The 13341-nt window shown below is 47.7% G+C and overlaps 1 protein-coding gene across 17 annotated transcripts in view; it reads right to left on the bottom strand.

Annotated features, from left to right (window-relative positions):
* EXOC6B (exocyst complex component 6B) overlaps nucleotides 1–13341 on the bottom strand; it is a 313137-nt gene that overhangs the window by 106781 nt on the left and 193015 nt on the right. For 12 of the 17 annotated variants that reach the window (XM_068943863.1, XM_068943861.1, XM_068943855.1 and 9 more), the window contains 2 exons: nucleotides 9956–10090; nucleotides 8519–8698 (listed from right to left, as the gene is read on the bottom strand). In XM_068943863.1, the coding sequence (XP_068799964.1) occupies nucleotides 8519–8698; nucleotides 9956–10090 (315 nt within the window). Of the gene's footprint in view, nucleotides 1–3231; nucleotides 3262–8518; nucleotides 8699–9955; nucleotides 10091–13341 lie in introns of all 17 variants that reach the window. The other 5 variants (XM_068943851.1, XM_068943854.1, XM_068943849.1 and 2 more) reach the window with 1 other exon arrangement.

Raw genomic sequence — 13341 nt, 5'->3', positions numbered from 1 at the left:
TCTTCTCTCCTACATAATTTGAGGATTTATAAATAAAAGGTGAAAGACCCACGGTATTTGAGGATGGCATGCCGTACTCATTCTCGCCACGGGTCCTTTAGAAACCCCGGCGCTACCTGGTTCTCTTACTTTGCGCCTGCAAACGCGACTGCTCCAGACGCCGTGTTTGCACTGATTTTTGCCGAGATGCTTAATGACCGGGCCGACATGCTTCTGTGACGTACGGCTGCCTGTTGGAAGCGGAATTAATACATGACTTAAGTCCCAGATGTTGAACAGACTGGAAAAAGGACGAGCCAGCGACGCAAAAACACTCGACTTTCAATCCTTAAACCATCAACTCCAAATCAGCAGTTTTTTTTTTTTTTTTTTTTTAAACCAAGCCAGGCAATGGGAGCTGATTACTGAGGAACAGTGACTGATGCACAAGGCATGCGAAACTTCAGCTCATTTCACATTCTTCTAAGAATTAAACATTGAATTAGGTTTCAGCTTTAAAAGTTTAGAAGTTACATTAGAAAAACAGAGAAAAGAGAAAATGAAAAAAGATAGGGATTACTGTCACCTTGGTTTTTGGTAACACACCAGCTTCACCTTATTTATGGCCATGCAAGGAACACAAGGAAGAAAGACCACGGCCATCGTGAGAAATCCATAAGAGCCTGTGTTTTTAAATGATTCGCTTGCCCTCTCTTGCTATTATTTCTAACCTAGGCTGCAAGACCTAGGGAGAACACTTCTCTGTCTGATTGCACCAGCGGTTACAACGTGCACTTAATGCGTCTATAATCGCAGCCGTTTCAACCACACCAACCTACTAGAGCATTCGATCGCGCCCATGCTGTTATCGACTCCAAACAATTAGCGCAAATTCTCCATAATTCCCACGGTGACTTCAATTCCCACCGTGCTGCAAAGGGATCCCAAGAGAAAGATAAATGCATTGAGCATTTCGCTCCTCGAGGGCAGGTCGGGCCGCCCCCACGGTTAGCTTAAGTAGGATGGCTAGGGGCTTTAGGAGCAGATGTGGTGTTAATCGGCGTTCTTCTGCACATCCACGACTTACAAGAGGAGCCTTACAAGGCTTCACGTTGCCAGCGCATGAAACAAGAGGAAAGTATATAATTGCAAAGTCTATTGCTTCACTTAAATTTGAGCCTGAAGGGGAAAAAAAAAAACCATACTTTAGCTTCTCGTAGGGCGCTTGGAAGGTGCAGACTGGGGCTTCGGTGCAGGGAAAGGCTGGCACTTTTCAATTCCTCACGCCAAGGATGGATTTTCGACTGCCAAATTCCCCGTACCTCACATCTGATTCTCTGTGTAGGTACGTGCACGCAAAAGGAGGCATAAAATAGCTTTATAAATTAAAGTTGGTAAAATAAAATCACAGTCAAACATGTCAGGGTGACTCCACAAAGGGAAGCGGGATCTAGGTAAACGTGCACACCCTGGTTTAAAGGATTTATGGGACCGGGCATTTTAGCTTCAATTAATTTGCAAAGTGCTGAAAGCATACAAAAAATCATGTAATCACAAGATAACTCGGCTTACCGGGATCCTAGTTAACTAGCGCTGCCTGGGTTAATCAGAGGTCAGCCTTCTCGCCAGGCAACAAAGCCAAATCTACCGTATTCAAACGCTTAGCTCCTTCCTTTAAGGTAACCATTAGCTCTGGTTTCCGCCCTTTCCTTTTTTCGCAAGGATTTTGGATTGCAGAGACGCAGCAAAGTAACGCACAGCCGCTAAGCCACGCCAAGGCAGGCAGCCCAGCAGCACGCAGCCACGCAAGCGCCGCTCCCGCCACGGCCCCGTCCAAGGGCCGGGCGGACGCTGTTTTGGACGCAGCCGACGGCCCCATCCCCGTTTGCGCCCTAGGCAAACCACTTTTTGGGGGGTGGGGGCAGGTGTCCTGTATCTGCCAAATCAAGAAGGAACGAGCAGGATTAGCCACAAGCACGTTTTAAATTCAAGCTCCAATTTCCCCTTTGTGCCGACGTTTTGTGCCATGAAGTTTTTATTTTTAAATCTCCCTTTGAAAACGGACGGTGCAATTAGTGATTTATTTTCGCCAATTAATTCAAACTACCCAGAGAATGAAAAATTAGGGGAGTTAAAAGGCAAATTAGCATCTGCTGCAGTTAAAACCAAGACCAACTAAGAGCGGTCGAGCAAAGTCCCGCCATATAAAGGGATTACTCCATTCCTGACCCTTTCCAGGGGACCTCCAGGTATTACTTTTCAGTGATTTACCTTAATGAAACTAATGCACCCCTCTCCATAGGAAGCTGACTCCATAGCTGTCTAGGCACTGGATCCAATTAAAGAAATAAATACATCTGGCTTCTAAATTGTCAAAGTCTTGAAAAAGCCAGAGGCTACGTTACTTTTTGCATCTGTCTCGGGCTAGACCCGCAGGACACCGCGCCGGATGGCCTGAGCACGAGGCAATGTTCAGCGTAGCGCCGCCAACGTCGCGGCCCCGGGCACCCTCCCTGGCCCCGCGGCGTTGGCAGCCCCTGCCAGCGCCGGGGCGGGCGGGCGACCGGCCTCGCGAGCCGAGCGGCGGCTTCGCTGCAACCTGGCCCCAAACGGCTTCAACAAGTCATCAAGCATCACCGGTTGCAACGGTTAGAGGCGTTCGTTGAACCAGAAGGCAGGTCCCAACGATCTGCTTTGCATCCTTGGGGTTAACTGCCCGAATCCACATAGGGGGACAGCACCATCGAGAGCCCACGCTGCTCGCAGGAAAAAAGAAAATATATATATATATTTTTTTTTGGACAACGCAGGTGGAGGGAAGGTCTAGCGGCTCAAAGCACCGGGAGGCAGCGCTCAGCCCGGGGAGGAGCATCCCGCTTGTAAGTGGAGGAGGAAGATCCCATCACGCTTTCCCTAATCACGGGCATTGCCCCTCGCTCGCCGCACGCCGGCCCCCGGCGCGAGCGGGCACCTGCTCCGAGCCAGCCCTTCTAGGAGAGCAGGGTACGACGGCAACTCCCCGCCGCGCGCGATGCGCCTGCAGAGAAACCCTCCGCTCCCTTCTCCCGTTTATTCTCGTTATTTACGCCCTCAAAAACCGAAAGGAAATTTATGCCTGCGCTCGGAGCGAGCGTCTTCCTCTCCTGCCTGCCGAGGATCAGGACCTTTTTCTGGTTCAACTCCCCCTCCAACGTTCGAGCTGCGAGCAGAGCACAGCGAGCGCGCCCGCGCGCCACGCAGCCGGGTACTCACCGACATGGTCGAGTGGGCGTCTACATCCCCCTAGGGAGGGCAACACAGGGAGTTTAAGTCAGAGGCGGAAGAGAGCAAAGTCACAGCGCGCGAGGCAGGCGCCCGTCGTCGCCCGCGGAGGCGCCGCTGACTGCCGGCAGGACGCTGCACCATCGAGCCTCACGCTAAGGAGGACGAGGAGAAAAATCAAAAGTTCCCCAAGACCGGTTTTACTCCCGGCCCTGAGAGGAGAAGCCTTCTGCGACCTCGGGCAAACCAACAGCCACGTGCCTCAGTTTCCCCACCTGTAAAACGGGCGCAGCCGCTGCCAAAGCTTAGCGAGAGGCAGCAGGGCTCGAGTCACGCGCGGTTGCAGAACTCGCCGAGCTCTTTCAAGGGAAAGAGAGCCTTGTTCAGGAGCAGGCTGGAGTTACTCTGATCTAAAGAAAGTGGTTTTTGGTGCTCAAACTCTGCTTTCATGCTGGTTTTTTTTCCCCTCCTGGGGTTAAACACACGAGCGTCCCTTCCAACGCAGTCAAAGCCGTGGTTTGCACAAAACTCAGACTTGCGGTGCATTTTACTTCCATGCACAGCATCTTTCGTCTTAACACGTTACGGAGCGATTCAGTGGGTAAAGAAAAAAAAGAAAAAAGCAGGTAAGTGCTCTCTTTTAAAAGGCAAACGCACACGTTTAAAGCGCTGCACGACCGACCCGCCGGGGCCAACGCATTTCTTTGCGAGGGTGCAGAGATGCCAATAGGGTGAACGGGGCGAAACGATCCAGGCGACGAACCCGCAGCATTTGCACACTTCCAGCTGAAATCTGTGCCTGCCATCTGGCAAAAAATAAGCACAAGAGGGGGAAGAAAAAGGAAAACAAAACAAAACAAAACAAAGCCAACCCTTTGCCAAGAGTTCACGCCGAAGCGCCGGGGACCGCGGAGGCTAGGGTTTGTTCGATCGCTGAAAGATTACTTCCCCGTCCCGGGTCACCGTCACCTCTTGACCTGCCCTGATTACCTTCCAAAGGAGGTTATCGAGATACAAGCCTAACAGAGGATTAAAGGAAACTTAAAATAAAAACACAACGCGCCCCTTCCCCGCCGGGCGGCTGCCCTCCCCCAGGAAAACATCCTTGCTTTGTTAACCTGACAGTTCGCTCTAGGTGTTGACACAACCCTCCATCTTCGCAAAGCTTAACGTCAACAAATCAGCGTGTTTGGAGTAGCCCTGTCAATGCGATTTACATTAACTTGTCTAACAAGAAATAAGAACAACAATCGGCCATCAAGGACAAAAGGCTTTTTCGGTCTTTCTTTCCAAAGTAGGGATGCTGGAAATGTTACTTTCGGAGGCCCGCGGCCCTTTCCTTGCTGCAAACCAGCAAACCACCTTTAAAAAAAAAAAAACCAAAGGAGGGGAACAAGCGTATTTTCTTTTAAAGGAGGCCCCGAACATCACGTATTAATAAGCGCAGCAGCAGCAACCACCCCTCACTGGTTAATTCAGGAAGAGGGCAGCCGCGAAGCCAAACGTTAACTCTGCTTTCGCTTCCACCAGCACGTTATCTGCTTGGAGACATTCGGGGCACTGAGCCGCCATTCGAAAACGGTCCGCCAGGAACCACCGCGAAAACGTCGCCCGGCCCTGGTACGCGCCGAAGCGCCGTTCACGTCGCCGGGAACCGCTCCCGCGCCGCGGGCTGCGTGCCGGCGTGCCCTCGGCCGGCTCGGCTCTGCCACCCCGGCGCAGCGGCACGGGACGGGGACGGAGCTGCGGCGTCCGCCGCCGCGCCGCCCGGCATCCCGCAGCGAGCCGAACCCGGCGGCATTTTAAAGCGGAGCCGCCAAAACCGAATCGATGCGATGGAAAGCGTTTCCCATTTTCGTTAGAACGAGCCGCCGCGGCGACCGGGCAGCGGCGGCCACCGACCCTCCCCGCCCGCTGCCGCCCCGGGTCCAGTCGGATGCTGGAAAGGAGAAATCAGGGATTGCAATTCCCGCCGCCCGAGGACGCGGGCGGACTGTGTTCAGGTCCCTCCGCTAGCCAGGAGCCTTGACCCCGGGCAGGTTTCCGGGGAGGACAATGGGATTTACTCACGCTCGCCCAGCTACGCCACAGCATGCATTTTTGCAGGATCAGGACTTTAGTCTCTGCTGTATCCCAGGACAGCACTTTTTTGTTGCTGTGATTTTAGCAGAGCCTTGGGAGCGCGCAACATGCCCAGGCTGAGTTTCTTTGATCAGCAGGCGAAGGGTTTTTTCGCTGCAATTACTGTCGTGACAAAAGGCAGGTGAAGCAGCTTGCCTCCTGCTACTTAGTCATCGCCGGAGACTGCCACGCTTTTCTTAAAAAAAAAAAAAAAAAAAAAAACCACCAACTCCTGCAAGTTCAAATGCCAGGAGAAAGCCTTTGAAATTTTTTTAATTGCATGAATTCAGTAAACATGCAGGTCCCCAGTTATCAGCTCTGGAAGACAGCGTCATTTCCCTGCCTTTCTCAGTAAGCTAGTACTAGTATATCCTCTTTTACTTGTAATTCATCCTTTTTGGAGGTGGTCTCTTCCCCCCTCCAACCCCTCTCATTCTCTGTTTTTGCAAAGGAAGCACGCTCCAGATACGCGGTGCTTTCATAAACAGCTCTTTCATTTTTCTGCGTTGCTTTAGACAGCTGTGGGCTTTCACAAGCCTTACCTCCTTCAATTCCTTTAGAAAAACCATAGAAATGTGATTTTTTTTTCTAAATAACCTACTAGAAAAAGGCCTTTGAGCCTAGAAAGAACAAATCAGCAGAGCAACCAAGAGAGTATATGGTCTGACGGCCTTGACTCATCCTCTCTTAACGTTGCCTGCAGCGTAGGTAGGAACCTGTAGCTTGGAATGAAGGCGTCTTCATAATGTTCCTTTAAAGTGGCTCTGATATACATATATATCTCAAAAAGAAAAAAAAAATCCCAGACCTACCTCCCCTACGAACCATTTAAGCCAGATCTACAGCTTCACCCAATCAGACCGCAGGATCCGATGAACTTATCTGCCCTATCTCACAGGGCTGCTGGGAGGATGAGCCTCGCACAAGGCTTTGAAGATAAGGTGCTCTCTGGGTGTGCTGGCTAAGCAGCATCAGAAGGTCACCTGGCATCTTCACCAGGGGAAACTGCAGGACGACCTTCTCATCAGCTGGGTCGCTTTTAATCCAATCTTGAAACAGAAAGGCTGCTTCGACCTTTCTTGGTCTTTTTTGGACTAAATTGCTGCCCTCCCAATTTCCAAAATAATTTTGATTAATTCAGAAAGGAAGCATTAATATTTAAGGAAGATAAATCACCTTGAGTCCATCTCATAAATCACTGCGGGCATGTCTCCCCTTCCCTGTCGCGCCACGCTAGCTACGCTTCCCGCTCTGGCGAGGAGACTCCTCGTCAACCCCGGGCTCTGCAAAGCTTTGCCGAAGTCCCCAACGAACAACGAGGGGTTTCTCCCCGTGCCAGAGGAGAAGGAAGGAGCAAGGGACAGGCAGCATCTGTGCAAGTGTGCAGGGAGAGGGAAGGTACAGTGCAGTGCTTTCTGGGTACTTCAGTATTCGTTTTCCCTAAAAACATCCCTAGGAAAACGTGCCTGTCTGCTTTGCGCAAGGCATATACATGTTAAAAACATCGATAAAGAGTCCAAAGTAAAGCAGAGAGGAAGACCGGACGTTGCTCAGTCTCTGGTGCTCCCTCTTCACTAACTGGGATCTGTCCTGAGTCTACTTAACTGCCCTGGGCACGAGGACAGCTCGAGGCGCTCGTGTCACCTGGGCAACGCGTTTTATTGTTTCCATTAATCAAATTGCTTGTTTGTGCAAGTGGTCCCAACCAATTCCTGTCTGCGGAAGTGGCTCCCCGCTGACATCCCACCCTTGCACAGCCAGGTGCCCTTTATCTAAGGAGAAATCCAGCAGCGGGGGGATCCGACCAGTGGCCAAGCACTTGCCCGTTCCAGATCAGAATCTGACCACGACTTCCTGTGTGGCCAGCAGCACTTGTGCTCTGTTGCCAATGGAGGGAGGCGTTTTGGCAATAAAGCCCGACCAAACGAAAAGGTGAGAGAGCACCTTTCTGACCTCTCTGCGCAGGAGGTAGCATTTTATTTAGACTTTTTTTCCGGTGATCAACAGAGACAAGAAAGCAACTTTCCCTCAACAGCATCTCCAAATACGGAGAACTGCAGAAGCCCTTTCAAGTCTCTTTTGTCGTTCCGTCATCTGCAACAAATCTAAACTAGTTTCCATTCAGCTACCAAGTCTTCCTGCCATGACAGAGAAGGTCAAAGACTCGGGTAACGGGGAACTTCTGCAAAGTACTGCTGCAGTTTTGGGGCTACACCACCTCCTACAACGGCTCTGCTGAGTGCTTAAACATCCCTTCCAGCAGTTCAATCACAGAGAAAAACAAGGAGGAGGAAGTTAAGGAGACTTCCACTGTATACGAGTCTTCTCTTCCTCTTTATAGCAAAGCTAGTGAGAGGTACTCCCAGGGCGTGCTGGTGCACGACGATCCTGGGCATCCAGTAGCAACAAATAAGTAACCGTCCAGGGAAAAAGGAAGACGTTGGAATTCCTTTTAGTATAAGTGTAGTGTTCAATGGATTTGCTATTTCAAAGACCTGCTGAGTGAAAATACTCATATATCCAGAGAACCCAGAACAAATCTTATTTAAAAAAAAAAAAAAAAAAAAAGCTGTTTGAGCAAAAATGAAACTGCCTGATGATTAAGTTTGTCCTCAAGGGACTACAACTCAGCTAACTGCAAAGAACAATACAAAATCAATTTTTCATTCACAAACACATAAACACAGGCATATTTTAGACAGCAGGGAAAAGAAACAAGCATAGACTGCCCTACAACTCAGAGCAGCATTTTGATGTCAGGCTTCCAGTGACATGACAAACGTTTGGAAATGCATCTGCAGTTCAGATAATGAGAGGCAATATATACCCTCATACCGACAAGTTTTGAATAAATTCTTGAATCTCCATTAAGCTGAATGTTAACATATACAAAACATAGATGCCGAGTGAATTATGATCCTATTTCTAAGTGGTGGACTGGGATACTTCAGTCTTTCACAGGCATGAAGACCTTAAAAATACTTAGGAAGACTCTTGCTTGAAGCCTGATTCCTGACGACACACAAAACGGCTTGCTTTAAAGATACATTTGCTCTGTCCATGACACTTGACAGTATAAGGTGCCGTCTGCATCCCACTCCATCAAGCCCATGAGCTGCCCAGTGAGAAACAGAAAACAAGCCAGGGTGCCGCTTACCGGGAGGTGGGTGAACACAGCAAACGTGCTGCGTAGGAAGCCGATGAGATCTACCAGGTAGTCGCTGGCTTTGCTGCCTGGTTCCACGGCCATCCAGTCGTAATCTGCCAGCTGCACGAATTGGTCTATCTTCTGATTCAGATTAGTGTAAATTTCTTCCTCTGCAGCATGGCGGGCATCCTAAGAAATAAGACCACGTCATATAGAGTTTCAGTAGTGCAGGACTGAATACATGCTATGCAAGTCACAGGACATGGGACTGACCAAGTCCTTGTCCTTACCCTTAAGGTGGCTCAAGGCAAGCTCTCCATCTTGGAGACATTCAAAAGCCATCTGGACAGGGTCCTGGGCAATGTGCAATAGGTGATCCTGCTTGAGCAGGGGGGTTGGACTGGATGATCTCCAGAAGTCCCTTCCAACCTCAACCATTCTGTGATTCTGTGAAGGTGCTCCTACACATCTATGGGTTTATCACAGCCCTTGTGCCAGGTCAGAGGTGGGCATGGGCATGGTCAGCCTCACCAGGCAAGACCCGGAGAGCAGGAGGACAAATCTAGTGTGGAAGGGGAGAGACCGGGAGGGGACTCTCCCGTACAGAGAACTGTGGTGGAGATCGGGCATGGACTCCAGGCTATGGAGCTCTTTGCTGAACAAGGCTATTCACAGCTCTTCCCAACACGGATGTCAGGCTAAGCAGAGGGTCTCTTCTTTATATCTGTGTTTTGCCCTTTTTTTTCCTGCCCTCCTGGATGAAGAGGAAATCAGACCTCACTGAATATTCCCAGAGTGCTCCTCCATCTGTGGGGCAAACCTCGCCTAACCAATTCCCTACTGTTGTCAGAGTCTTTGGCACTTTTCCTGTCCTGTGCCCTCTGGATATAGGACACAATTCAGATGCTCCAAAATTGGCCTAACTATATAGTCTTAAGACTTTATATAGAGCATCTGGGGTGACATTCCTGGGTTATGATTGGAAGACAGCCAGATTGGGAAGTCTAGCAGTTTCTTCCAGCCCCACTTTTCAGGGAATACTAAAAGGAGTGAAAAGACAAAGAAATGTAAGTTCTGAAAGCCTGTTCTCCTAGTGGGAAGCAAGAGAGCTTGCATTCATGAGCAGACAAATCGCAAAATGATAAAATTAATTTTTACAAACAGGACTTTGTTTAAAAGTTGCTTAAGCCTTTAGATAACGAGCTCTGTGGCCACAGTCTGTAAAATTAGGGCTAGTAAGGCCCACAGAGGTTACACATACAGCTGCTTTGAAGGAGCAAAAAGCTAGCGTGCTGCTGTGTGCTTCTCACGGTATGACGAAATTACCGTTCGGCTTAGCTCAGCTCCCTACCTACCCGCACTCACACACACTTTGCAAACAGATAGTCTTCAACAGAGTATCTACAACAGCAGGTCCCTGGAGGTCACGTTTACTAGCTCTCTCACCTTGAAGGTTGTGGTCCCATAGAGCTTCGTAGTGTGGACAGTTTCTGGAAGTACATTAGTGATATTGGTTATGAATTCCTCTAGGAACTTGCAGGATTTCTCCAAATGGGTTGTGTTAATAATAATCTGTACAAGCTGCAAAAGGCAAAAAACGTAGTCAAACATTGTTTGTGCTCCTGAAGCCAGGGACATGCCAGATTAAGGGATGCCAACTTATAAGATCTTCTGTCATGAAAAGCTGACACTGTACAAACATACTACGCTCTGCCACACACCAAGAAAGGCTGTCTTCCTTCAACAACATAAGAAACTTAAATAAAGGATAACATTTTGGAAAATGCATTTCCCATGACAGCCACTAATACCACAAAAGATTTTCTTTAGATGAGTTTCCTATATTCAGCTGTCAATCAGTGTTCATTTCAGTACAGTTCAAATACAACAGGCTTACAAAGAAATGCCCTGACAAATCACAAGTATTCTGTCTGCTAATGAACCCTAAATAACCTATATCTTGAGTGACACCGAACAACATTGTACTAAGGCATTTAACAAAGAAACCACAAGGTAGCTTGGTGGCAATTACAAAATGGTTTTACTTTTCTAAGGGTGGTGTGGGTGAACAGAAGATCTCATCCTGCTGTCTTTCAGGTTATCATACCCACCATTATCTGCAATTTTCTTAATGCTGTCTTCTCAACTTCCTTCACATGGCACTATCTTGGGACATTAAAGGTAACTACAGCGTAAAAGGCTCCGCTAAAGTCAGTCAGCACAAACATTTCTAGTCCAGCACGACATAATCAAGGTTTCCATGTTAGGATCACTGAACTGGAAGTTAAATATGCCATTAATTCCTTAAGCAGATACCTGTTTCCCATACAGACTGCTGTGACTATTTCAAAGTGTAATATAAGCTATAACAAAACTATTCCAAACAATTTCTAGCTCAGATATCATGCCAAAACAGGTCTCTTACAATCACAAAAGGTATTCATTTCAATGCTCCAGACTGACATAACTTAATTGCTGAACGAGGGTATGGCGGTCTGTAACACCTCATTTACAGAAATGATTTTGAAGCACTCAGAAATCATTTGTTTCTGAATTAGATGGAAACTGGCAATTCCTATCCTTTCTTTTCTCCTTTTGCCCATTTGATCCTTTTATGTTTAAGCACCTATTTGAGTGTAGCGGTCAAACAAATATCGAAGTAAAGCTACAAAGATTATAGAGCCCAACTCTTGTTAGTGCCAGATGACATAAGCAGAGGAAATGGCCACAGACTGGGAGACTCAACTTGGACATTAGGGAAAAAAAAGTATCGTTAGGAAGTCAGTGCAGCACTGGAACAGTTTGCCCAGAGAAGCTGTGGGATATAGATTTTGGAGAAAGCCAGCTAGAGAAAGCCATGGTTGACCTGATCTAGAGTTAGCGATAATCCTACTTCCAGTAGGTGGTTGAACCAGAGACCTCCAGAGGTCCCTTCCTGCCAACTCTTCTGCTATTCCAGTCAGTCTTTCTTCAAAAAAGTTAAATCGTGATTTGAAGTCCTTTTATTTTGTACTTGGTCTCTGAAAAGTATTACGTAGGTAACTAAGAGAGATCCTCACTTCTGAATTCCTCGGATTAACTCTGTTCCTTATTTTTGCCTTCATATAAGCGGTCATCTCTTGGCCTTTCCTGATTTTGTACAATGCTTTGCTAGCTTAGCAAGCAAGGCTTATATAAAACCAGTTGCTGCTTAAATTGGGTAGCCAGTTCCTCCCTGCAGTAGGAAGACCAAAACGTCACACCTCATATCAGGGTCTCCACTGAGCAAGAACGTCTGAAGGAAAGATAACGGAAAATCAACAGTAAGATCATCGCAGCTTCATCATCATCTAATGGCCAGCAGCAAACCCATCCATGAGGGTCAAAAGCCTGTTCTCTCACAGCAGGTGTCTTGCTGTTCCGTCCGTGAAGAGCCTTTTCATTTTCCTTGATAGAGAATCCACAGAAGCTATGTGCCTTCACTGGACTGATAGAAAATTCCTCATAAGTACACCTTGACTGCCTTTTGTCTGGATCGATCAGGCACTAATAGGTCGCAGCTTCCTGGTCTAGTCCATCAGATAGCCCTGACATCAGGTTTGTGACAATGTTTTCCAGTAGTTTAAACTTCATTAAATGTTAGATACATCCAACTGTGCGACATTCCTCCTAAACCTCTTCTCCGATCATCACAACTTACAGGTTGAGATCAGCTATCCAACTTGAAGGCACAAACTGAAACATAGCAAATTCCCCTTGAACATAAGAAAACACTTCCTCGCTGTGAAGATGGTTGAACACTAGAACACGTCGCCCAGAGAGACTGTGGAGTCTCCATCCTTGGAGATATTCAAACCCTGACTGGGCACATTCCTGAGCAACGTGCTCTAGGTGACCCTGCTGGAGTAGGGGGGTTGGATCAGATGATCTCCAGAGGTCCCTGTCAACCTCAACTAGTCTATGATTCTGTACGCGCTTTGATTCTCTTCTAACACTTGTCATGAGCTGTCCTGCTCCCTCCTCTCTGGCTCCTTCATGTTCTGATCTTCTCTTAAATATCGGAGGGTAGGAGAGGGAGCACCTTGTTGGGGTCTTCAAATGAAACAAAATAGTAGCTTCCTTCCCCTCCTTCTTTGCTGAGGGAGGGTCATTCAAAATGTGTGATCATAATATGTGAGATCATAATTTGCTGCCCAGATGGAAGCTCTTTGCCACACTGAAACTGATTTCTTCCATAACAAGAGTCCTGCTTTCTATATATATATATATATTTTTTAATCCCTGATAGGTAATTCCATGCCATGGGGTATAAACCTGGAGGTTTCAGTGCAGATGTTGGGTCTACTTTTATGTAATTACAAATTTACAGATCAGACAGTGGTCTCAGTATCTTTATCAGCACATGCCCCTGCACCCTGCCTGATCTTCCTTCCTTCTCAGTTAAGCAAACAAGCACTCAGGGTGAGATATCTCAATGGCTCAAGGTCAGAAATCCACTTTCCCTTTGTTTTTTTTTCCCCTCACTGGAAGGGTCATTGCAGACAAGCAGGACAAACAGCGAATTATTTGGAGCAGACTTGGCAACAACTTCCAACATCCACTGCTCAGAGGCAGCCCAGAAAGACAGCAATGAAAAGTGGATTGAAGAGGATTAACAGATTGGTAAGGTTGGTACCTTCTCCACTGCTTGGAGGAAGATACTGGAGTGCCCGGAAAAAGACGGTGTTGCCTTCTGTGAGAAATTAAATATTTCTCTGAAGAGTGACATTTATGCAAAATACTTAAATGCCTTTGGAGACCCTTTTGACTATGCTTGCATAGGATCTAGCACTCTTTTTTTTTTTTTTAAACTG

The sequence above is a fragment of the Struthio camelus genome, chromosome 4 (genome assembly GCF_040807025.1).
Source record: "Struthio camelus isolate bStrCam1 chromosome 4, bStrCam1.hap1, whole genome shotgun sequence".
In the NCBI taxonomy this organism is placed as follows: Eukaryota; Metazoa; Chordata; class Aves; order Struthioniformes; family Struthionidae; genus Struthio; species Struthio camelus.
This window is presented reverse-complemented; position numbering and strand designations above follow the sequence as displayed.